The sequence below is a fragment of the Tursiops truncatus genome, chromosome 1 (assembly GCF_011762595.2).
Source record: "Tursiops truncatus isolate mTurTru1 chromosome 1, mTurTru1.mat.Y, whole genome shotgun sequence".
In the NCBI taxonomy this organism is placed as follows: domain Eukaryota; kingdom Metazoa; phylum Chordata; class Mammalia; order Artiodactyla; family Delphinidae; genus Tursiops; species Tursiops truncatus.
The window spans coordinates 35186109-35211299 of NC_047034.1; the positions used below are offsets into that span (position 1 = coordinate 35186109).

The window sequence follows — 25191 nt, forward strand, 5'->3', positions numbered from 1 at the left end:
CAACCTTTGTCCTTAAAGTACAGCTCCTTTTACTGGCTGTAAAAAATTAAAATACTGGCCCGACACCTCTATTCTGTGAACAGTTGTCCTGATCAAAGTCTGGAAGCTCTTCCCCCTGCCCTCTCCTAATCTTAGATGGTCCCAACCCATTCCCAGGAAGACGGAGCTCTCTCTTAACTATCCTGGGTTTCAAGTCTATGGAGGACTGCATATTTTTTCCTTAGCAGAAATAGTTGTGGTTTTTCCTAACAGCTTTGCAAGTTCCCCATAGAGCTGGAAATTCCCTTCCTAGTTACAGCGTATAATGGATGCACAAGAAGCCTGGTCTGGTCCTATCTCTCCTGCTGTGTGACTCTAGGAAGTCAGCTTAAAGTCTCTGGGCCTCAGATTACAGGGATTTCCTAGATTAGGATGGATTGAAGGCTGAAAAGGAAAGGATTTATTTTTGGAGGACCCTGGGAAAAGGGATTTACAAACATCTCTGTGGTGAGAATAGCCAGTTGGGGAACTACCAACACACTTAGATTCCTCTTCTTGAAAAAAAATGAGTTTAATAATTTCCACTGCTAATTCCTATCCCTTACCCTCACCTCCATGCCTGCCTCCACCCTCAGCTGTTGACTGATAGAGTAGATAAGCTGTACTCTCCCCCCTCCCACTTATACACACGCTTCTGGGAGGCCTTAGATAAATAGGAGGCAGAGGCAAGCCTGAGGAAATATTATTATCATTATGATGATGATTATGCTTTCAGCATGAGAAACAGGAAGTGAAACTGACTAAAATGCCCAATGGTAAATGTCTAGCCCCATCTTCTCAGCCAGACCTAAAGGTAAAGAAGCCGGCCAAAGAAAACTGGGGTCCCACCACAGGCTCTATCAACCTCCTCTGTGTGTGTGTGTGTGTGTGTGTGTGTGTGTGTGTGTGTGTGTGTTACAAGGAGTATCTTTAAATAACTAGTTTCCAGGACCTGTGATCTTTCTACCTTATTCTAATGCCCATGCTTCCTCTTTCATGTGATACCCTCAGGGTCCTTCCTTACTACTTCCTTCCCCATTTCCTAGAGAGAGGTTCCAAAGGCTGTCAGATGTTAAAGGACACGTCCAGTGATTAATTGTCTCCTCTACACACACCTTATCTGCTGGGGCCAGGTCTGAGCCTGTTTTGTCCCCACCGCAGACATTCCCTGAGCCAGAGGCCTTTCTTCTCTCTCCCTTCAGGGGAGCTATGTTTTCTCTTCTGTCCTGGCCGCCCGACACTCTCCATCTGCCCGGCTGATTATCCACATCCTTTGTCTTTCTCAGGAATCGATTATGGATAAACGGTAGTCGGAAAACGGCATGGGGCCATGTAATTACCCCACGTTGACATTTCCATTTGCAGCACCAGGGCCCCTGGAAACGCTGAAAAACAGTAGAAATGACCTGATTTTCAGACTGCCTTGTTAGCTCAACTTCCCAGGGAGAAAAGAGCAGACAGCTGTGTGGGAAGTAAATGGAGCAAGCTGGTGTTTTGGAAATACCCCCGCATTTGGACAATGTTCTGAAAAATGCAGAGGGAACAGAAGAGAAAAGGCTTCAGGACAAGGAGCAGGTAGAGGAAGAGAGAGTAGGATGCTCAGCTCTTGTTCTCCTCCCAACACCTTTAGTGGCTTTTGGACCAAGATCTTGATCCAGAGGAACAGATGATTGGAATTTTGGTTTGGGAAAAAATAACCATCTTAGTTGCATTGCCATTTTTTCCAAGCCTAGAACAGGGTCCAGTGGAGCCCATCCAGGGTTGGCATGGGGGTGAGGTCACAGCAGGGTAACTGATGGGAGAAGAAACTCTAGGATAGAGCCTTATGCCCCAGGCTGTCTATCTTTGGTGGCCTCTGCTCCCTGCTCAGGAAAGCATGGTGCCTAAGAAGACAGGGTTGGGTCCCAGCTTCCTGCCTTCAAATCCCCACTCCAGTCCTTACTTTAAGTCACTTAAACACACTGGGCCTCAATTTCCTCATCTGGGTCCCTGAAAGGATATTAGTAACACCTGCCTTGTAGGGTTGTTCTGGGGATTGAGTAACACATGGTGAGCATTTAGACCCATGTCAGGAACATAGGAAGTGCTTGATCCATTGGTGTGATTATTATGACTTTTGTCTTTCCCTGAGTGCCAGCCACCATCTTCCATTCCATCTGCCCAGCAAAAATAAGCGTCCTATTCTGTGGCAGGCGCTGGACAGTCACTAGGGATGGATAAGAAGTTTGCAGGAGGCTTCACTGCCTGCCAGTTCACTGTTCTTTCTTAACACAGTGCGGAGCGCACAACAGGTAGTGTCATCTTGACTCCAGTCTTCCTGGTTCCTTGCCCCTGGTCCTTGACGGTTCACCTTCATTTGCTTCTTCTGCTGCCCTGCTCTTTCTTTTCCCAGCTCTGTAGAAGATGGTCCCAGGTGTCCCAGCCCAGGCCATGCTGGAGTCCCGCCAGGCCCTTCCCTGACTCATCCTGGTGAGGAAGCCCGCTAATTTTCCCACTCAGCACGTCTCCCTTTCCAGGCCCTGGGTTCCCCACACACTCCCTGAGGAAGCTGGAGGAGGGCCGCTTGGCTCTGTAATCACCACACTTCTTGGTGGTAAACAAGAACCAGATTCCTGGGGAGTGACGCAGGCAGGAGCTCAGTGGCCGGGGCAGCTGCGATCACACCGAGAGTTGAAGAAACACCTCTGCTTGGGCCCTGACCCAGGGGAAGGCTGCCCACACACCCCTCTTTGCTACCCTTCCTATTGACAGGGGCTTTTGCACCAGATGGCTCTGCAGACACAAGGGGGGCAGCCAGTGGGCCCAGATTCAGAGGCCTCCCCCACAGAACTGGGGAGCATAGCCCCATCTCTCCTCTTCCAGGACTGGTCTCACCCTCTTCCCTGATCTATACCCAGCTACCATCCCAGGCCATCGTCGCTCACTTCCTATCCCTCCCCTCACCGATGCTGGGAGAAGCCTCAGACTCCGGAGGATGCCCTGATCCCAGGAAGCACAGAGTAAAGGCTACACTGCAGGCTGGCATGGCCATGAGCTATCCAAGCCTTTTGACTTTGGGTAACATGGATGATCTAGGGCTTCCCTCTTGACAGTGTGACTTTGGAGTTTAGGATCTGGTGTCCTGGGATTTAGGCCAAACACAGTCCATGCTAGTTCTTAAGCAAAAAGCTGGACTGGCTCAAATACCTCTGGAAGGATGCACGAGAAAATCGGGCAGAGAACTGGGTGGCTGGGAGAGAGCTGTTTACTATATGTCCTTTGGGGCTTTTGCATTGTGTACCATGTTCACGTACTAAAGCAGGGGTCCCCAACCCCCAGGCCACGGACTGATACTGTTCCGTGGCCTGTTAGGAGCCGGCTTGCACAGCAGGAAGTGAGCGGTGGCAAGCAAGCAAAGCTTCATCTGTATTTAGAGCTGCCCCCATCGCTCGCGTTACTGCCTGAGCTCCACCTCCTGTCAGCATTATGGTGTGTTGTATAATTATTTCATTATATATTACAATGTAATAACAATAGAAATAAAGTGCACAATAAATGTAATGAGCTTGAATCACCCCGAAACCATCCCCCCTCCCACCGGTCTATGGAAAAATTGCCTTCCACGAAACCGGTTCCTGGTACCAAAAAGTTTGGGGACTGCTGTATTAAAGGTTCAGAGACAGAGAGAGAGAGAGAGAGAGAGAGAGAGAGAGAGAGAGAGAGAGAGAGATGGAATATTCTGTAATTTTGTAAATCTTCTACCTGTTGAATATAGGGAAGAGTCCTTTGTCTCGCTCCCCCAAGGCAGAAGGGACAGTGAGGCAGCTGCATTGGGGAGGCCTCATCTGGGTCCAACTTCAGGTTTAGAAGGGGCTGTCAGAGGCAGGTGGCTGCTTGGGGGGATTTTCCAAGTGTCTGAATGAATTGGAATCTTGCACTAAAAGGTGACACGTTGCTGAGTGCAGTGGTCCAGGAGGAAGGAGGGGGGACCTGTGACCCTCTAGGCCTGGAAGGCCACTCTCCCATCTCATGGACAGTTAAGCCCCTCTGTATCAGAGAGGTCGACATGGGTGGGTCGTTTGGCCACCTTTGCACTGGGACCCAACACCAGGGGGCTGGCCTGAACCAGCACTCCGGGGGCCCAGTGTCCTTTCTGCCAGAAACTGCCTCCAATTTCCAGGTAATGTGTATTAGTCTTAGTACATTTGTTTCTTTATTTTATTTTTTAAAATATTTATTTATTTATTTTTGGCTGTGTTGGATCTTTGCTGCTGCGCGCAGGCTTTCTCTAATTGTGGCGCGCAGGTTTTCTCTAGTTGCAGGTTTTCTCTAGTTTCTCTAGTTTCTCTAGTGAGCGGGGGCTCTTCTTCGTTGCGGTGCGCGGGCTTCTCATTGCAGTGGCTTCTCTTGTCGCGGAGCACGGGTTATAGGCGCTTGGGCTTCTGTAGTTGCAGCACGCGGGCTCAGTAGTTGTGGCGCACGGGCTTAGTTGCTCTGCAGCATGTGAGATCTTCCCGGACCAGGGCTCAAACCCATGTCCCCTGCATATTGGCAGGCGGAGTCTTAACCACAGGGGAGTCCCCATTTTTTTCTTTAAAAACATTTCTTTCTTTTTTGTTCTAAGTTCTTGCATTTATATCATGTGTTGAAGTTTGCACAGCACTTTCACATAGTATTACCAATGGCTCCCTGTTGCCCAAAGTCCAAAGCCTTAGTGGAATGTCTAGCCCTTAAATCTGCTTTTCGCCCCACATCTTGACACTCTCCCCTGCACACCCTGCATTCCAGCCTGTGCTGACCACCTGCTGCTCCTAAACAGGCTGTGCAATTTCTCGTCTCCCTTTGCTCCATTGTTTAGTGTTACCCCTTTCTCCTCCTCTGCCTGGAGAATTCTTTTTTTTTGCGGTACGCGGGCCTCTCACTGTTGTGGCCTCTCCCGTTGCGGAGCACAGGCTCCGGATGTGCGGGCTCAGCGGCCATGGCTCATGGGCCCAGCCGCTCCGCGGCATGTGGGATCTTCCCGAACCGGGGCACGAACCCATGTCCCCTGCATCGGCAGGCGGACTCTCAACCACTGCGCCACCAGGGAAGCCCTACCTGGAGAATTCTTGCCCATATTTAGATCCCTAGGTCAAATGTCATTTCTTTGGTGAGAACTTTCTAGATGACTCTCTCCTGTTTGTGAGCCCTGAAGACCCAAACTTAAACCCTCTCAAGGCCACACCCATTAGGACGGCTATTACCAAAAACAAACCCCAAAAAACCTAGAAAATAACAAGTGTTAGCTAAGTGGAGAAATTGGAACTCTTATGCATTGCTGATGGGAATGTAAAATGATGCAGCTGCTATGGAAATTAACATGGCAGTTCTTAAAGAATTTCACATAAAATTAGCATAAGATGCAGCAATTCAACTTCTGGGTATATACCTAAAAGAATTGTAAGCAGGGACTCAAACAGATATTTGTACATCCATGTTCATAGCATCATTATTCACAATAGCCAAAGGGTGAAAGCAAACCAAGTGTCCATCAAGAGGGATGAGTGAATAAATAAAAGGTGGTATATACATATATATATATATATATATATATATATATATATATATACACAATGGTACAGCCTTAAAAAAAAGAAGGAAATTCTGACGCATGCTACAACGTGAATGAACCTTAAATACATTATGCTAAGTATAACAAGCCAGTCATAAAAAGACAAATACTGTATGATTTCACTTATATGAGTTTCCTAGAGTAGTCAAATCCATAGAGACAGGAAGTGGAATGGTGGTTGCCAGGGGCTGGGAGAAGGATGGGAGTGGGGAGTTATTATTTAATGAGTTCAGAGAACTAATTTAGGAAGATGAAAAGTTCTGGATACGGATGGTGGTGATGGCTGCACAACGTGAGTGTACTTAATGCCTCTGAACTAGTTAATAGTTAAAATGATACATTTTATGTTATGTGTATACATAAATGTCACCATTTACATATATATGTAAATATATATATATGTAACTTCTCAAGGCACTCAAGGTCCATCAGGGTCCTCTGAGCATTCCTATGCCCAGTACAATACTTGACCTGAACTGGTGCTCAGTAAATGTTTGTGGATATGAAAGGGGGTGCAAAGTTGATGGTGGGGGTCAGGTGCAGGTACCAGGCTGGCCCACATGCCAACTTCTCTCTTCCAGCACATCCAATTTTCCCCTGCACCTACTGCTCCAGTGAAGGGAGGGTTCTAGACATCTATCCAAAGCTGTGGGGAGACCCCTGGCCAGCATCAATGAGCGAGCTTCCAGGAATGAGAGGGACTTGCCCGCAACATGTACTATATAGGTCACACAAAAGGAAGAACTTCCTTTCATGATATAGTGAGACACCGGAAGTTCTGAGAGCCTAAAGCTTTGAAGGTCACACACCTACTTGTCTTCATGTAGGTGTGGTCTTTTGAGAAAGTTGACAGATCAGGTGGTCTTCATAGGTCCTTTTCGTCTCTACAATATTACAGTTTTCATAACCTAAAGAGAAACATGGGGGGAAAAGTTAGCTCCTACCTCTGTCATTTAATGAGCAAAACCAAAACAAAATGTGGGTTATGCCACATGTACCTCATATATTTAAGTCATTTCTCAAAAGCTTATACATCCTAGGATCCTAAATTCATTACGGCTTAAATGGCTTTATTCATTGCCTTTAACTCTCTGTCTTGGAGGAAGAGTCTTTGGAATTTGAGTAAGATGCAGGTTGCAGACTGTTTCCTTCTCCTGAGCCAAATGCAACTTACAGGAGCATTTAGGAACATGGACTTTGACATGAGCGGAAACAGCATGAGTTTTGAATTCCAGCTCTTCTGCTCTATTGTGATGACTTTGGCCGGGTATTTAACCTTTCTGAGCCACAGTGCTTTCAATGATTGGAATAGCAGAAATAATACTAAGTACAGCCTGTCGAAAGGATTGAAAGAGATGACTGGTATGAATGTACCTGCTGCATAATAACTGCTCCACAGAGGCCAATCAGTATGTGTCAGTAACAGCTCAAAACTTGGCACGGGAATATTAATCTAGGGAATATTATCTCCCCCTTCATTATACAAAAAGAATGCAGAGGTGCAGTTATTATAGTAGTAAGTGGTAGAGGTGGGATTTGAACCCAGGACTTGATTCCGCCATGTTCCGCTGCCTCAAAATTATGGTCTCACGGGAAGCTGTTTATTCTTATACACTTAGGAAATCGCTACCCAGTCCCCTCCCCATCTCTTCCTACCTTTCCTACCTTCCCACTCCCATTTACTCATCTTAAGTGAGGGATGGAAAAAAATTCCAGGGGTCAGCAGGTTACCAGACAAAGACCAATGACCCTTTGGGTTGACACACCCTGGTTGTGTTCCTGGATGGCAAATCCCCTTTACCTTTCTCCCTTCCCCATTTCACTATCCAGGCTGAATGCTCATCTGAATTGCAATGGACATGCCAGATACAGGCTAGACTGGACGGGCAAAGCTTTTAATATGGGACAACAGTCTTGGGCTATCTTGACTATGATGGAATATTTACCCCTTTCCTCTCCATTTCCCAGACTAAGGCACAGAATTTACAGTTAGGCAACCTGTAGTCTTAATTAGTCCCGTTTTCCGTCCCTTTGGACCAGGTCATGTCTGTCGATGTGCTGAGGCTAAGTTTCTGTTCCCCCTTAGGTACTTCCTTCTTTCTCTTTCCCTCTGCTCCAGCTGCTCCCTGCTGTGGCATTAAACAGTCAAAGGATGGGGTGCAGATAAGGGCATTGGGGTGGAGGAGCAGAGCATCTCTTCACCTCTGAGATGTCCTCACATAGGGCATTGCCCACAATATTTACTTTGGGTAAAATTTCTTTCTGTGGATCAGTCCCTAGCACTTTCAGAGATTTCAGAAATTTTGTGATGAATAATTCTTATATATCTGTCATTTTTGCTTTGGAGAATTTCTCAATCTCTCAAAGAAAAACTAGCCTATAAGATGAAGACTATCTCTCCCTGGCCTCAAGTCATTTTCCTTTCCAAGAGTGAGCTTTCAGTGAAGAGAGCTTTTCCTGTGAATCGTGCTGCCTTCGGCAGTAGTTTGTGTGCCCCAGCAATAGATACAAAGCCCACTTTATCTGTGTGCATATATCTATCCAACAGCTTGCGGATGATCGTATTTCATCAAGAGCGTGTTATCTGAAAATTTGCAGGAAATTCACCTCCATAGATTTTCACCCTTTGTCATCCATTCATAATGCCATATCACAGCAAAATAGGAAATTTTTACTCCCTGATGGTGGAAGGCAGGACGGGGGAAGCCTTGAGAAGAGATATTGCCATGGATTCACAAGTAATCCTATCATATAACACAGTCATGCAAATTAACACAGACCTATACTCTGTAACAGATTAGGTCAAGATTGAAGGAAATTGAGGTGTGGGAGATTTAAAGTTTATCTAAAATGGAAAGTATAGGCCATACCTTTTTAGGTCATTCCTGCCCAGAAATGGCAAGATACCATATTTTGGACATCAAGAAGGATATGTGGGTGTATGTCTGCTTAGGATTTAGAGTGGGGGCCATGAAAATGGACTTTGGGTCAGAAAGACCTGGGTTCTGTGCTTTGCTAACTATGTACCCCTAGGAAAGTTATTCAATTTCTCTAGGACTAAGTTTCCTCATTTTTAAAATAGATAAATGAGGATAACAGTACGTATCTCATAGGGTTGTATAACAGTTAGAATGGGATTTGGATGTGAGTGATAGAAAACTTAGAACATCAGTTGCTGTAATAAGAAGGACATTTATTTCTATTTCATATAAAGGCTGGGTAAGTTGTTTAGGGCTGATATGTTGGATCCAGGCTCCATCTTCTATGCATACTCCATGGATAGAAGGACATAGACTCTTTCTATCCTTTTGCTGTGTCATCCTCAACCTGTGGTCTCCAAATTCATGATTCAAGATGGCTGCTCAAGCTCCAGCCATTACATAAAAAAAAAAAAAAATTATTTATTGACTGCATTGGGCCTTAGTTGCTGCACGTGGGCTCTTCGCTGCAGTGCTCGGGATTCTCTCTAGTTGTGGTGCGCGAGGGCTCCAGAACTCGGGCTCAGTAGTTGTGGCGCGTGGGCTTAGTAATGCCCTGCGGCATGTGGGATCTTAGTTCCCCAACCAGGGACTGAACTGGCGTCCCCTACATCGCAAGATGGATTCTTAACCACTGGACCACCAGGGAGGTTCCTCCAGCCATTACATTTTTATTCCGGGCACCAGGAAGGAGAAAAGAGGACGAGAAGGAGGAGGACTTACCTCTTTTCTCAACAGCTTCCATTTACAAGTCATGAACACAGACAGCTGTAATGGAGGCTGGGAAATGTAGTTTTTATTCCGGGCAGTCATGTGCTTAGCTAAATACTGAAGATTATTTACTATCAAAGAGGGGGAAATGGATACTGGCGGAAACAGACAGCAATCTCTACCACAGACCCTCATGAGATTTAAATGAGACAATGGCAGGCTGAGCACAGTGTTGGGTATAGAGTAAGCACTCAATAATCGCCATCATTATCATCATCGTCACCGTCATCATGAGGAGGTGGCGAATACTCTGAAACTATGACAAGACATTTCCTTATTTTAACCTCATCTTTCTGATAAAGTCACCCATATCCACCTCCCCCCCTTTTTTTTTTTTTTTTTTGCGGTACGCGGGCCTCTCACTGTTGTGGCCTCTCCCGTTGCGGAGCACAGGCTCCGGACGCGCGGGCTCAGCGGCCATGGCTCACGGGCCCAGCCGCTCCGCGGCACGTGGGATCTTCCCGGACCGGGGCACGAACCCGTGTCCCCTGCATCGGCAGGCGGACTCTCAACCACTGCGCCACCAGGGAACCCTATCCACCTCCCTTTTAAGACACTATGAGCTTCACCTTTTATGAAGGTCAGACACCTTTATGTGTCCTTATGAAATAAAACTACATAAAAGGAAAGGAAAGGAATAATGAACCTAGGATTCAAGATAATGTTTATCTTGGCCAGAGAAAACAGAGGTGGGTTGGGGATGAATGAAGGAACCACCTAGTTAGATGTATGCTACTGTCAAAGTGCTAGTTTTCATTTTGGGTAGTGGATTCACAGGTGCCTACTGCATTATTAAAAATAACGAAGGACTTTCCTGGTGGTCCAGTGGTTAGGACTTGGCACTTTCATTGCCATGGCCTGGGTTCTATCCCTGGTCAGGGAACTAACATCCCTGCAAGGCGCAGCCAAAAAACCTGCCCAAAAACAAAACAAAACAAAACAACCAAACTAATAGCTAATTAAATAAAAGCAGAGATGGACCAATGACTCAATGATGAGGAGGATTATAATTAACCAAATTCTATGTACCTGAGGTCTTTCAATTGTCTTTGTGTGTACAGTATTCATGGCATATGTGTTTGCATGTCAATAGTAGACAAAAATAGTACTTTCTATTTGCATAGACTTTTAACTTTTGAAGTGCTTCTACATATCCATAAAAATTGTTTAAGTAGTTCATTACAGATGGTTGAGAGCTTGGTATTATACAAATAGGACTTTGGACTTCCATGTCCTAAGGAAAAATATTTTATTTTATTCTTACAATAGCTCTACAAGGGAGGCAGGACAGATGTTAACATCACTGTTGGACAGATGAGAAAGAGGGAACTGAGAGGGCGCGGGACTTGCATGAGGTTACATAGTTAGTTAGGACTGGAATGGAACTTAAGACTCTGGATCTCTTGCCCATCTTAGGTTCTTCCTTTAGCCCATCTCACTCCCCAGTTATTATCCATCCATTAGACATTTATTCCATGTCTGTTACATGCCAGGCACATTGCACTTATGTCTTTGTGTTGATATATGTATATGTTTTCTGGGTGCTGTGTGTGCAGCTTCTGTAATCTCTATGTACTGAGTCCTTGTGTGCCCCCTGGGCCTAACTGGTCCTTGTAATTCCAGAAGGAAGCCCCAGCTGTGGTTTCAGTTGTCTAGTTATTCCTAGGTCACTGGGCTGCAGCATCTCCCCAGAGTCCCAGCTAGATAGGAAGGCAGCTTTGATATCAGGGGCAGATCCCCATGCAGTGGGCACAGAGCAGAGGAGCAAGCCAGCAATGCCTCAGTCATTATAAGATTTACTATTTCATGATCATTTCTAGCTTTTGGGGAGTTCTCATGAACACTACCTCATTTAATTCTCACTCAGCCCCGATATTCAATTTTATTATTTTTCTCCTTGTTTCAGATACAAAGAGGAGAGACTTGAACTCAGGTCATTTGTCTCTAAATTCTATTCTCTTTCCACTGTGCCTTCTGTCTCTGAAAGGGCAAAAAGAGCTTATCCTCTTTCTAGCCGTGTGGAGGGAAGCAGGTGAAAACTCAGTACCAGGCAGTAGGAAGCCACTGGTGACCTTCTGCAGAGGAAAAGAGACCAACTCTCAGCCCTGCACAGCCCCAGCCCAGCTGAGATGAGAAGCAAGGAGCAGGTGCTTCCACCTCCCCATCCCTGCGTCCTTCTCTCAGTCCTTGGGCTTCTCCCTTGTGTGCCTAAGGGAAGTGATAGTAGTGCTGCAGAATGGGTGAGGTGTTTTCCAATCTCTGTGGCCGTAGGCTGTCTTTTTATCTTTGAGGAGTCAGAGGAATGGAGAACTGTCTAACTTATGCACCCTCTAGCATGAGAGGAGAGCTTCCACCACCTGCTATTGCAGAGGAAAATCCCTCTGCCCTCACCTCCCAGACTTGTGTCAGTGCCACTCTCTTGATGCTGTCTGCTTGTACCTCTCTTCTCCTCCACAGATCAACACCATCCACCACTGCAGGCCTGAGCACGGCACCTTGCACAAAGTCAAGGTGTACACTAAATTAACTGTGCTCAGAAAGAGCGAGTATTTGTGTTAGGGGACTCATATTTCTCCTTGGTCCATGGAGTGGGCCCTGGAGTGAGTCCCAGGAAGGGAGGGACTCTGCTAAGAGGGTAACTTCTACCTTTCAGGCTACCCTTCACTCCATGCTTGCCTGGGCTCGGTCCCCAGGGCACCTCTCCTTAGGATGTTCCCTCCTCTGCTTCTCCCTGAGCTAGGTCTCCCTGTACAAGGGGGCTCTAGAGTGTTGGGGGAACGTGTTAGGGGCCACGTGTGGCCACAGGTAAAGTCACATTCTCTAATTCGGCCTTATCAGTAATTAAGCTGAGGTTTTGTCTTCACCTCAGGCTCCTTGTCTTATTTCTGAGCTGTTTTACTAGTCAGAGTGGGGAGGAGGTCAGCAGGAATTTATTTCATGATCATCCCCCAAAGCCCATCAGAATATGTATCAACACCCTCTGGCAGCTTAAATTTAGGGCCTCCCCAATCTCCTCCCCTGATCTGGGCTATGCTTAGGTCCAGCTAGATCCTTAGTATCTTCCTCAGAGACAGGGGGCTAAATTGGACTAGAACTTGGCTTCTTCAAAAATACCCATTTCTTATGGCTGTAGGTTTAGGGCCTAACTTTTCCACATTGGAAATCAGGACCTATTCCCCAGACGTTCCCTTTTTGGTACATTATCTCAGGGAATTCTCTCCACACCCTATTCTTCCCACTGGGAGAGGTGCACCGAATTTGTGAGAAAAGAAATGCAAAACTCAGAGGAAAGTGTTCAAGTTAAAATATTCCATATTTGCCTCACCCTATTCCGAGAATGAGTGGCCTCTGTAATTCCAGGTCACCCCGGAGGTCTCATCTGGCGCATACTTGCTAGTCATCCCCCGCCTTCGAAATACACCCTCAGCTGCTGCTCTCTAAAAGAGCCAGACAATTGGAGAAAAGTGGATTATCTATCTGATTATGCAGCTACTTTCATACGCCTCCCCTTTCCCTTTGCGTGGCCCTGATTATTTAAGAACTAAGATTTCTCGGTCCCCGCTCCTTGTCCCCAGCCCCAGTCCCCAGCTTTGGCCCTTCACGCTCCGGAAGCCTTGCGTCCTCCCCTTTAAGGCCAGCCCCTCCCCCACGCCCACGCCTCCCCAGCTCCGTCCCGCCTCCCCAAGCCCTGCCCCCTCCGACCCTCCCCTTTAAGGACCGGCCCCGGACGCAGACGAGGCTGTGACGCGGCCGCCGGCCCTCGGGCTGGGTACTTTGTCGCGCGGCCGCTTCCCCCCCGGCCGGGGCCCCTCCGTCCCGCGTTCCACCGAGCGCCTGGCCCCCGGGGGGAGGGTGGGAGGGAGGGAGCAGGGCCGGTGGGCGCCAGCGGCGCACAGCGGGACCCACGGAGCCCCGCGACCCGCCGAGCCTGGAGCCGGGCCGGGGCGGGGAAGCCGGCTCCAGCCCGGACCAAACTTCGCAGCCGGGCTCGGGGTGGCGGGGAACCCGTCCGGAGCCGGAGGAGGGGCCCGCCGCGGGCCCTCCCGCCGCTGCTCTCGCGCCTACGGGCACCATGCTGTCCAACTCCGGTGCTGTTCCCCAGCCCGCCGCCGCCGCCGCCACCGCACCATGCTGTCCAACGCCGGCGATGTTCCCCAACCCGCCGCCGCCGCCGCAGCCCCCCGCCCCGGCCCAACCTCACCCCCCGGCCCAGCCGCCGCCGCAGCCCCCGCAGCAGTTCCCCCAGTTCCACGTCAAGTCGAGCCTGCAGATCAAGAAGAACGCCATCATCGACGACTACAAGGTCACCACCCAGGTCCTGGGACTGGGCATCAACGGGAAAGTTTTGCAGATCTTCAACAAGAGGACCCAGGAGAAATTCGCCCTAAAAGTAGGTTTGGGGCCCGAGGGAGGGGAGGACGGGCGGATGGGGTCTCCCGGGGACACCCCTGACACTCCGCAGCGGCCTAAGCTCTCGGTGGCTCAGCGTGGTCGCGCCGACGCTTTCCTCGGTCTGGCGTCGGAGCCGCGGAGGAGTGGCCGCGGCGGGGCTGCCCGTCCCGCGCGCGTGAGGGGTGCCAAGTGCGCGGCAGGGGGCGGGGGGCAGCGGGAAGGTCAGGTCCCGGCGGACCACACAGCCGAGACCGAGTTTCCGGTCACCTCCGGGTGTGAGTGGCGGGGACTCGAGAGGACTCGTGAGGACCCTGCCATTTTGGGTTTGAGCGGCATCCAGCCGAGTCGCAACGGTTGGCTTCGGGACCACTTCTGCTAATTTTCCCCCTAGTCTCATGGAAGTGATTTTCGGGGGTTGTGGTTCCCTATCCTCTCCTCCCTTCTTTCTTTCTGTGGGCACAAAAGGCCCATTACTCATTGAGCTGGTTGGTCGGTTGGTTTGGAGAAGTCGTATCTCAGAGGTTTATTTAGCCTCGCTCCTTATTTGGGAGCCGGAATGTGTGATTTCACTTCCCTGGGCCTTGCGAGTGCGGCTGTGCTGCCTTGGGGCGCGCCGGCCGGGGAGGTGCAAGGCTGGAGATTCCGCTGGGACACCGACACCCCCCCCCCCATCCCCACCGCGACCGCCCCGGGCGCGGGGGAGGGTTTGTTTTGATCCGAGAGCGTGCCCCCTCCTACCTTCAGTGCCTGTGAGGCTCCAGATGGGAGGCCAGCAGGCTCCTTCGCGGTGTCTGCTGTTCCCATAGCTCCATTGATCATTGTAAACCGGGTCCGTAAACCACGGCTTGGCCCAGTGCTGATTCCGCAAATCGGAGATGGCCACTTGAGTCCTGGACAAGGGCGATTGGTGGACAGAGGAGGGAGCGTTTTCCTAGAGCTGGGGAAAACCAACCTCTTTCTTTCTTTCTTTTTCTTTTCTTTTTTAAGGGGATCTGGTAGGGGGGAGAATGGGGATTTCAGTGAGAGTATCTACTTCGGAAGTTAAACAGAATGGACTTGGAGGTCTGATGAGTCGCCAGTGCAGTGTGAGCCAATGTTCAGGGTCATGAAGAAGGTTTTCCCCAAAGAGGGGTTTCAGATCAAACCACATCTCTAAAGGTGACCCAAAACGCCTTTTTCCCCTGGGGTGTCTTAATGATTGGAGGAGGAGTAAAATACTTCCTGTGTTATATTTTCTTTTCCCCCTCAATCCCTGTGGCTAGCTGTGTTTCAGCTATTCATACAAAACTCAGATATGTGTTATGGGTGGAAATGTTGGAATATATAATTAGATAGAATAAGACCCTGGTACTTGGGGGTTGTAGAAGACAAACATGTTCAACTTAACAGATTTTAAGGCCTCTGAAATTATTTTCTTGCTGCTTTCATCCTCCCTTTTGGGGGAGAACTTCAGCTAGCCTCAACACTGTCAGATTTGTTTGGTTTTTACTGTAAGCTGTTGCTGAGGGCTTTTGGTTGTTTGATGTCGACTTTTGGAGAAGGAATATATCAGTATCCTGAACCCTTTAATACTTGTGCCTTAGACCGTTCTTTCCCTGCTCATAACTGGGGGCAGGGAAGGAGAGTGGTTGTTTGATCCCATGGCTCTGACCTCGGGGAGTGGAGTTGAGTGAATACTGTTTGACCACAGTTAACCTGTACTGTTGAGGAAGTGACGGACATTCTTTCCAGGAGAGTTTTCTATCCCCTCTGAGACGCCATCTGCCTTCACCCATCAGCAGTTTGGGGACACTGGCTGCTCATCTTCTTGGATAGCTGGAATATGGTATAAAGACTTCAGAACAAAAGCTCTCAACTTCTCCTTATTCTTTTTAATAGACACAAAAAACCACCCTCTAAAATGCTTTTGGGTGGCAATTCAGATTTCTATTGTAATTAATCGGAGAGAGATTTGGATTTTTTTCTCCCTTTGAATGGTTTTGAAAGGAAAGATCCAGCAGTATTTTATTTTGTTTTATTTTTTAACGTCTTTATTGGAGTATAATTGCTTTACAATGGTGTGTTAGTTTCTGCTTTATAACAAAGTGAATCAGCTATACCTATACATATGTTCCCATGTCTCCTCCCTCTTGCATCTCCCTCCCTCCCACCCTCCCTATCCCACCCCTCTAGGTAGTCACAAAGCACCGAGCTGATCTCCCTGTGCTAAAGATCCAGGAGTATTTTAAATAACACTCATAGTTTGTCCTTCGCAGGTTAGAAGTGGATGAAGATTGAAGTCAGAGTGTGTTTTGACAGGCAGCCTGCTCCCAGATCTTACAAGTTGACTCAACTGTTAAACTGTAGATTTCCCACATATCTTTGTGTAAAAACTTAATAATAGAGGAAGAAAGAAGGGATGAGGCATTCAGAGACTGATAGCAGTGTCAACAGCGCTTCCAATATCCAAATACTGGCTGAGACATAATTATAGCTGTGGGGGGAATCTGGTTCAAAGAATTCTGTTCCAGAGACACACACCAAAGAGATTTCTAGATCTTGAATCTTGATTAACTTAACCATAGGTGCTGAGTACTGAAATGATTTTCAAAACCAGGAGTGTTTTGATTATTAAGCAAGGGAGGAAGATGTGGTAGGGCAGGAGGGATTGCCTCATCGGAAAGGTGCCTGAAGAAAAAGGGAGGAGACCTCTGCTCTACCCGGGGTGTTAGGCCATTCCTGGGGAGTTAGGTCAAAGAGCTGTAGAGCAGCAGCAGGGCCTGTCATGGGGGTTCTGATATCTGCTATCTCACAGCCCTGAGAGTTGGTGAGAGGTGGCGGCTGCCTTGATGCCCTGCTCCCTGTCTGTGGTCTGGTGACTTCTTAGTCCTATTAAATGTAATCAGTGCTTTAAAAAATAGTCCCGTTCCGCCCTGCTATTTCTCTACCTCCACCTGAGAGAGGTAACATTTACATGCTTTTTGGTGGGTGCTGTGACCTTGCCTCACCATCTCTCCTGGCTGCTTTTGCGAAGATCTGAGTCATACTTATACTTCTCTCAGAGTTGGAAGGGACTTTAGAGGTCATCTCATCCAACCCCCTCATTTTGCAGATGAGAAAACCAAGGCCCAGAGCAAGGCTTGCTTGAGGTAATACAGCCATGCACTGGGCAGAACCAGGATTAGCACCCAGGACGCCTGACCGCTTCCCACTTGGGTACTGCACTGACATCAGCAGGCTTGGCCCTGGGACGGGCTGCTGCTCCAGAGCCTCTCAAGCCCGAGGAGCTACTGTCACCACAGGCCCTCCTTGACTGTCGGCCAGGGGGTGCTGGGTAGGGACTTAGCGGCTTCCCAGCAGAGGTTGCCAGAGTTGGAGAGGCAGCTTATAAACCAACTCAGCAGCTCCATGAGTTTTGAATCTTCAGTAACAAACATTTTTTTTTTTTACCACACCCTCCCCTTTTTAGGAAGTGTTTGCTAGAAACCTTATTTACTAGTATTATTTTTTGTGCAAGAACATGAGAATTCTATTCACTATTTCTTTGGTAGGGACGCCTGGTCTCAGCTCACTTGTGCAGTAATTGGTCCTATTCCCTGTGGGGTTCCTCAGTTGCTTACTGCTTCATTGTGTCATGGTGACTCCTAGGTATTAGCTGAACAAATTTAATTAAAGCCAGCACCGTTGTCCCTCTCTGCCGTGTGACTCTGATTCGGTGAAGCATATTATTGCTTTACAAAATATAGAATGTTGTCATAACTTATCTCTGTTTGTCTTTCCGTTGTGTGGATTAGAGGAAACAAAGTACTGTTCCTTCTCCTTGCCTTTCTCCAGCAGTCCTCCCTCCAGGTGACTTTGTGTCACCGCCATGTGGCTTCCTTGGTGTTCTGAAGGGGAGCTGATCAGAACCTCTCATGGTTGAGAGGGAGAGCCGGGGCTCCCACATCCCCACAGTGCAGGCTGCACCCTCTCCAGCACGCCTCGTGCTGTGTACCGGTCGGGGAGCAAGAGAGTTTGTGGCTGGGTGAGGGGCAGTTTGCTGGATGGAATCACAAGGTGAGGAAAGTTTCATTAATCAACCAATCTCTTTTATCTCCACTGTTGTTACAGTAGTTAACAATTCTCTGAGCATCCTACCATATGCTTTGTTGTATGGAGGATACAGACATTGAAAGTGGCCTTAAAATTTTGGAGGTCAGGAAGCTTATTTGGAGAAGGTGAAATTAACAAATGTAGTCTAGGGCTGTACTGTCCAGTATGGTAGCCAATGCCCATGTATAGCTATTTAAAATTAGCTAAAATTGATTAATTAAATTAAGCTAAGCTAAATTTAAAAATCAGTTGCTAGCCACATGTCAGGTGTTCAGTAGCTACATGTGGCTAATGGTTACTGAATTGGACAGTGGAGAAGAACATTTTTGACCTTGTAGAAAGTTCTATTGTACTTTGCTGGTCTAGGGGTTAAATTGTGTGGTTGGGAATAGAAGAACTTTGAAGAGGCAATCTGTGAGGACCGAAGGAGCTGAGGACAGTCTCTGAGGAATGAGCACATCTGCAGGAGGTGATGGTGGCGTTGCCCTCGGGGCAGCTGAGGGGAGAGTGGATCAGTTGGTAAGGAGCAAGTGGGGCTGGTGACTCAGAATTGAGCCTAACCGATCTTTGTGTTAAAAGCAGGTTTTAAAGTGTTTGAGGAGCATGAAGTAAACTAACAGGATGTTATAAAGAAAGGTTACAAATCTCTAAGGTTGGGGCTTGTGGTTTTTTGAGGGAAGGTGTAGCTTCTGGGTTCAGAGACCCTGTTCTTTGCTTTGGGCCCTACCCTGGTTGCTGTCTACTGCAGCAGGGCTCTTGACATCCACTGAGGCAGGATCAAAGCCGGGGCGGCTCATGGTTCTTTTTCACTTATGAATTCTGGGCTTTGATAGAGCTTGAAAATAATCTCCAGCTAAGATGTGGGATCAGTGGCTGACAAAAGGGGGAGAAAAGCAGCCCCAGGCCTCAGGACCAAATATTGATGGGTGCCTGGGAAATGAAGGGGTCCTTTTTAGAGGATGAAGGTATTGGTATTCATAATTAAGATGTTTTGACTGCTTGGAATCTGAGGAGTTGGGCCATCATCAGTTGACGATTTTATTTAAGAAGCAGGTGCAGGGGATTCTGGGAGAAGCCTGGAGGAGCCAAGCTTCACGACTGCTGGAGGCAAACTTAACCCTTGGCCACATCCTGGGGATGACGGAGGCCCCCTCCCTACCTGCAGAGCCCAGGGATGTGTGGAGTCTGTGCCAAGAGGAATGCCAGCCATGGCGGGGAAGACAGGGCATCAGTATCTGCATCTGAGTCCTCTCACGATTCCCAAGTGGCCCTCCCGTGCTCTGATGCAGGACTCTCCCTGGTAGTTTGACATCTGTGGCACAGGATTCATACTTTCCTACTCCCTCTCCTCTGCATGAGGCCTTCCCAAGGATCCTGTGGGGTCTCTTTTTTCCCCTCCTCCCTGTGCTGCACCTTTCCAGTTGCTGCAGTGTCCTGGACAGAAGTGAGTGGGCAGGGCAGAGCTGTTCTTCGTGTATGAAGGGGCTGCAGCTGCTCTTGGTAATGAAATAAGGCTCAGTGGCAAAGAGACCCACAACTCATAGTTCCTTAGAGCTCACAACACTCCCTGCTTATCTTTCTTGACCCTTTCCACCTCACCGAGGAAGAGGCTGGGCCAGTCCAGAAAGATTCAGTGGTATATCCAAGGTCTTACGTGGTATCAGCATCAGAGCCGTGTCTTGGGACCTGGTTCACTGGGACCTCCTCTTGGTCTGGGTTCCTTTGGTGTTTTGGTTGCTAGAGGTAAGAGTATGGGGATTGTGGAGCTGGCAGTGCAAAACTCATCTCCACTAACTGGTCACTAGGATCTTTCTACATTAGTCATCTTAGAAACGGGGACATTGGTATTGGGATGGGACCATGCCACTGAGCAGCTCGATGTACACCAGATATGTAACCAAAATCAGATTTTATACCTTTTCTAGTCCTTAGGGGAATAGTGATATTTTGTGTTTTAAGATATGTATGGATATAAATATCTAGGGATGAACCCGATACCATGGGTTATGTGCTAGATTCGAAAGAGAGAGAGAGAGAGAGAGAGAGAAAGGAAGAAAGATAGAGCTAGTCTTGGTGCCCTGCTAACTAGCTGTGTGACTTTGAACAGGTCAGTTAAACTTTCTAGGCCTCAGTGTACACATCAGAAGGTCAGGCTGCCAGTGGCTCCTGGGACACGGCAGTGTGGATAGTGGAGGGCTGTGCTGGAGGCAGGAGGCAGGAGAGCTTGCTGACTTGCTGCACGTCTGACCGCCGGCAGCGTCTGGGCCAGCCTGGATGCCCTTTTGATAGGCTCGCTGCTGCGTTGCAGGGCAGCTCCCGTCCACTTAATTAATAGCCATCCCTGACCAGCTGCGCCTTCCCTTGTGTGAAGACTTGATGAGTGTTCCAGCAAGTGCCTCAGCAGAGAGGATGGACTGTGTAACTCAGTGGGGTGTGAATCCGCTCCTTCCTTGAAATCAGAAGAATCTTAGTGTTCTGGTGGCTCAGGGTAGAGATGGAAACTCTTCATTTTTTTTCGCCATCTGAAACTCCTTCCCGTTTGAAGTTACAGAGCCAAACATGGCTGCTGCAGTTGGCTGTGCAGGCTGTGCCCGGCACAGGGCACCTGGCTGAGGGAGGAGGAGGGCTCTAATCCAACTCACTGTCCATTTGTCAGGCTTTGCCTCGGTGTGTGACTGGGTCCATACAGATGGGTGCCTTCTTCTAATTCACTTGGAGTTATAGTATGGGTTTGGGGCTGTTCTGAGGTGAGAGCTGGGGACTGATTCCCAGAGTTTATGGGGAAGTTAGGATGTACATCCAGGTACCACTTCTTACCCGTAGGACTGGGTACTAAGGGATGTAAGGAGAATGAGGAAGCAAGAGGAGTGGGAGATGCCTAGCGAGGTCTGTTTTCGTTTCTCTTCTTCCTGCCATTCAGGGCTAAAGCAGTGCTTTTAGCCCTGGAGCTTTGGACTGAGGTCCTGAGTGCCAGGCCACAAGACTTTGTTGGAGGAAGAGGAGACTGAGTGGAAGCGGGGATAGGGTTGTGCTCCCCTCTGGCAGTGCAGAGTTCTTGGGGGTCTTTATTCTCTGATCCGGTAAACACCTTAATGTGCCGTCTGCCAGGTTGTATAGGTTGGGACGTGGCTCCAAGGTCAACTTTATCTGTAATTGATGTTCCCTTCTAAGACCAGCCAAGCTGTGTGTTCATTCCGCCAGGAACCTGAGCTGTCCAGAAGGATCGTATGAAAGGGCATCTTACTCTTGAGGGACGTTTCCAGGCATCTCCATGGCCAGTGTCCATCCAGGGCTCTTCCAGGGAGGTGAGGAGTGAAGGTGAAGCCTTTTCTGTCTCCGGGAAGATGTGGCGAACATCTCTGTTTGGCTTATGTCCGGGATGGTTCTTTTGAACCTGAAGCAAAGGCGAAATCTCTCTAGTCACAGGTAGAGGGGCGTGGGAGGAGAGCCCTTGACGGCCCCGCCAGCTTCTCCACCTTCATGCTCCTGTGGGGCTCCTTACCCTCCCGGGCCCTCCCAGGAGGTGATTGAGTTGATCACTTTGCTGCCATTTTGATTATTCATATTGTTATGAGGCTCCCAGCCCACACTGGACATGTGTAACCGGGCCTCCCGCCCAGGGCCCAGAACTGTCACTCAGCCCCTCTGTCTCAACGGCTAAAAATAAACCTGCCACTGCTGCAGTCTCCCCCCACAGCCAGGCCCTGACGCCTGTCCCAGGTCTTCCTGCCACACTGCTGAGCTGTGTCTCACACTCACTTGCACACCCTCCCCACCGGCCCCCTTCTCTTCCAGCCTGAGCTTGGTGGGTGGTTTGGGGCCAACTGGCTTTTCTGAGTGCTGAGAGTGAGCCGTGGCTGCTGCTTCTCCAGGTGTCGAGATTTATGTGTGGAGGCTCCGTGGAGCTCGGGGAAGGCTGAATTAGCCAGGGAGGAGGTGAGCGGGCTTGGCACCGTTAGACTGTGTGTGTGCTTGCATCCAGATCTGGCTTCCTCCAGACTCCACCCGCAAGCTAGCCTCCCTGGCAGAAGGAGTGTGGGGATGAGCAGAGGAGTCCAGCACGGCTGTTCCAGGCTCTCACCCAGCCACACGCCCTGTGGCTGAGGTGCTACCTGCCCCAGGACTCCTGCCCTGCTGCTAAGCTATACTCTCCACCTCCGAAGCATGGGGCTTCAGGTTACCAGATTCAAAAGTGTGACCTCATCTCTTTGGCTTCCAAGAATAACTGGGCCCTGGCTCTCAGGGCCTGTTTCATGAGTCAGGCCATGGCCCCTCTGGCCCTCCCAGCTCAGCCACCTGCAGGATGTCACAGAGAGCATGGGTGTCTTCTACCTCCTGACTGTGGGGGCAGGGCTGTTGGTGATCTGTGTCCCTTGAGGTCCGTCGAGGTGGCCTCTTCCCCTACTGCCCGGGGATCCTGGGGCACTATAGAACGAGGAGAGGAAACGGGCTCGGGTAGCTGAGGTACCTATTTAACTGATAGATACTGGGCAGAGTATTTCCTTTAGTTGACTTTGACATTCTCTTCTTTCTGATTTTTCTAATCCTTGGGCAGGTGTTGGTACTAATCCTGTTGGATAGGAGGATTCTGTGTTTTCTGGTATTAGGGTTTATCTGGGAGAAGGAGTGCATGGGAGAGGTAGGACTTGGGGGACCCTCTGCTTTCAGCTAGAGTTACATACCCAGACCACGTCTCCATGACTGCCTACTCCTGTCTTTCCCCCTGGGGCCTCATTTCCTCTGCAGGGAGAGATTTATCTGCCAAGGCCCATTGGCCTCTGGAGGGGAGGAGTTGGGTGTAAATTGCTAAGAGTTTATTTTTAACTCTGACAGAAGGAGTCCCTGTCCTTGGAGTAGCCATGCCCTCCCTCTTCTCTCCCTCTCCTGGGCCTCCTTGCCTGGCTTCTGTAATTCTTAGAGGAAGGGATTTTTAAAGGAAGGATTTTAAAGGCAGTCTTCACAGGAGCCTTAGGTGAGGGAAGCGTTTCTAAGTGAAGAATCTGCAGATTGCTCGTCATGCCTGATTTCTGCAGAGTTCAAAGAGTTGGGGGGTGGGGCAGGAGAAAGAGGGGGAGCCCTGGGCGCTTGGAGCCACGTGTGTGGAACTTAGAGCATCCTAGGAATGCAGGTGGCCTGGTGGAGGGCCCAGTGTGCCCTGGAGCTTGCTGCAGTCAGGCTGCTGCCTGGGGGAGCAAGGTCTTCTTGTACCTTTCGTTGTGCTTCTCTCCTCACTGGCCCCCGGATCTGAGGAAGGCTGGAGGCCACGGGGCAAAATGAGTGCGTAGAGTAACCTGCTTTGCAAACTCTCACGCTTACGGAAATGTCGTTTTGCTATTCCCTTTGACTGCCAGGCTCCCCAGCACCATATCCCTTCCACTGGAGCCCTTGTGGGATTCCCAGGGACTTCCTCGCTTCTGTGTCCCCTCCCCCTGGCCGCACTCCAGTCACCTGTGCTCTTAGGGAGGAGGAAGGGGCTGTGAGTTCCCCTTCCTCTGTGCCTCATCTCCCCTGCTATCATGGTCTCTTTTGGTTACCTTGCTTTAGATTTTTTAAAAGAAAATAAAATTGAGTTGGAGGTGTAATTAGAGAAGGAAGGGCTAGAGAGTAGAGGTGGGGGTGGGCTGGGCCTTCGAACATGTGGCCGACCCTGAGGACCCCGGCCTGGAATGAGGTCTTGCCCCCTCAGTTCCTTGGAGAGCATGGGGATTAGTTTACCTAAAGCCCAGCTCTGATCATGTAGCTTCCCAGCATAAACCCTTCCATGGGTTCCCTTTGGACGCAGAGTTCAGGAGATTTCCAAATCTTTCTCAGATCTGACCCCAGTCTGTTTTTTTCTGAGTGTGTGCTGTGCCTCAGCTTAAGTGGCTTATATATGCTGTTTCCTTATGGGGCTCTGCTTTCCAGCCCCACACCCTCACCCGTGGCCTGTACCCCATTCGTCCTATGTCGCCCTTACCACCCCCACCCCATGCTCCCCGTCCCCAGCCCGTCTGTATCTGCCTCTTCTACCCGGTACACATGCTGCTCCTTCCTTCGTGAAGCCTTTCATGCCAGAAGCAGGTCTCCGCCATCCCTCCCTGTCACACTTGCCAAGACACTCTTACATTTTCTTTCACATTTTAAATGTATTTCTCCATGTGTGAAGTGGAGATATTGGATTGTAAGTTCCTTGAAGACCCACATCTCCATTATTTTTGTATCCTCTTAGTTCTATGTAGTGACTATATGCCGCCATTAAAAAAAAAATTCAGAGAGTATTTTGGCATTGTGCATTATACCTAGCTGCCTCACAAAGGTGTGAAAACTGAGTAATAGTGCATGCTGCCTACACAAGTATAAGGTACTAGCAGTGATCCTCAGGGTGGAGGGGGGTGGCCCTGGGTGAGGGGCAGTATTTGCCTGGGCTCTCTGAGAATGAGCCAGGGCTATAGTGAGGGTCCCCCTAAGTGTCTCTCCCTGCTCTTCCTCCTGTCTGCTAAAAAGCCATTCTCAGGACAGCCTTCTGGGCGTTCTTCCCTTTACCCACTCGGATCTGCTGACTCAAGCTGTCACCTTATGTTTCTGCTAACGGAGTTCTCGTTCTTGTAAGGGCCCTGACCACAGTTTCCCATTGATGCCTCTCCTCCTCCTCCCAGTTCCAGAGCCCCTCCTTTTCCTGTTGTGCTGTGGAGATGACCCTTCTGCCCCTTGGAGAACTTTAACTGAGGGAGGGACAGATGTGGAGCTTGCCAGCTCTCCTGCAGTTCTTGGCATCTTCACGTCAGCTCCAGACACAGCAGAGACACACAGATGCAGTCCAAGGTGATCTATCTGTCTGCTGGCCTTGTTCCTGTGTGTTGCAAGAGGACCAGTATTGAGCCTCATGTTGCTGGGACTGAGGTCAAAGGTTTGAACCTCGTGGGACCGGTTAATTCCATGCAGGGGAAACAGAACTGGACTGGCATGTGAGAGACCTACCTGGCTGTGTGGTCCTCAGCAGTCCTTGAACCTTTCTGGGCCTCACTTATTTTCTTCATTCGTAAATCTAAGGGCTCTCCTGTATTGAAGGGCTTTTTTCATTACTGCTGCTGCAACCCCACTGCTGGGAAAACAACCCGATGCTGGGAAAGAACCCGATGCTGGGAGAGAGGTGGTCAGCCCAGGTTCCAGGGATCCCGGGATTGGGTGCCATCCTCTCTGTCCTCACTTTCTGCAGGCCAGTGTTCTTTCACCCTTCTCCGGGCTGTAGTATTTTTATTCATTCAGGCATTCAACCGATGTTTATAGACATGGATTCTTCTCTGTGCCTACCTCCTGTCTTCCCTGCTGACTGGCCATCAGGAGGCCCAGATGTCAAGATTAACCTAGAAGGTCGACTAGTCAGGGTCATCC

General features: G+C 49.2%; 1 protein-coding gene and 2 long non-coding RNA genes across 3 annotated transcripts in view; 2 read left to right on the plus strand and 1 right to left on the minus strand.

Moving 5' to 3' along the window:
- Positions 1–4181: 4181 nt before the first annotated feature.
- On the minus strand, positions 4182–14879 carry LOC141278325 (uncharacterized). Its single transcript, XR_012330865.1, has 3 exons — positions 14488–14879; positions 12683–12794; positions 4182–6516 (listed from the first exon to the last, which is right to left on the minus strand). It is a non-coding gene; the product is annotated as an uncharacterized lncRNA (long non-coding RNA).
- Positions 13218–25191, plus strand: part of MAPKAPK2 (MAPK activated protein kinase 2) — a 44204-nt gene continuing 32230 nt past the window's right edge. Inside the window, exon 1 of the mRNA XM_033852681.2 lies at positions 13218–13747. Within this exon, the coding sequence (XP_033708572.1) occupies positions 13430–13747 (318 nt within the window). The 5' untranslated portion in view covers positions 13218–13429. The remainder of the gene's footprint in view (positions 13748–25191) is intronic.
- LOC141278327 (uncharacterized) overlaps positions 14925–25191 on the plus strand; it is a 37485-nt gene continuing 27218 nt past the window's right edge. The window contains exon 1 of the long non-coding RNA XR_012330874.1: positions 14925–24621. This is a non-coding gene — a long non-coding RNA (uncharacterized lncRNA). The remainder of the gene's footprint in view (positions 24622–25191) is intronic.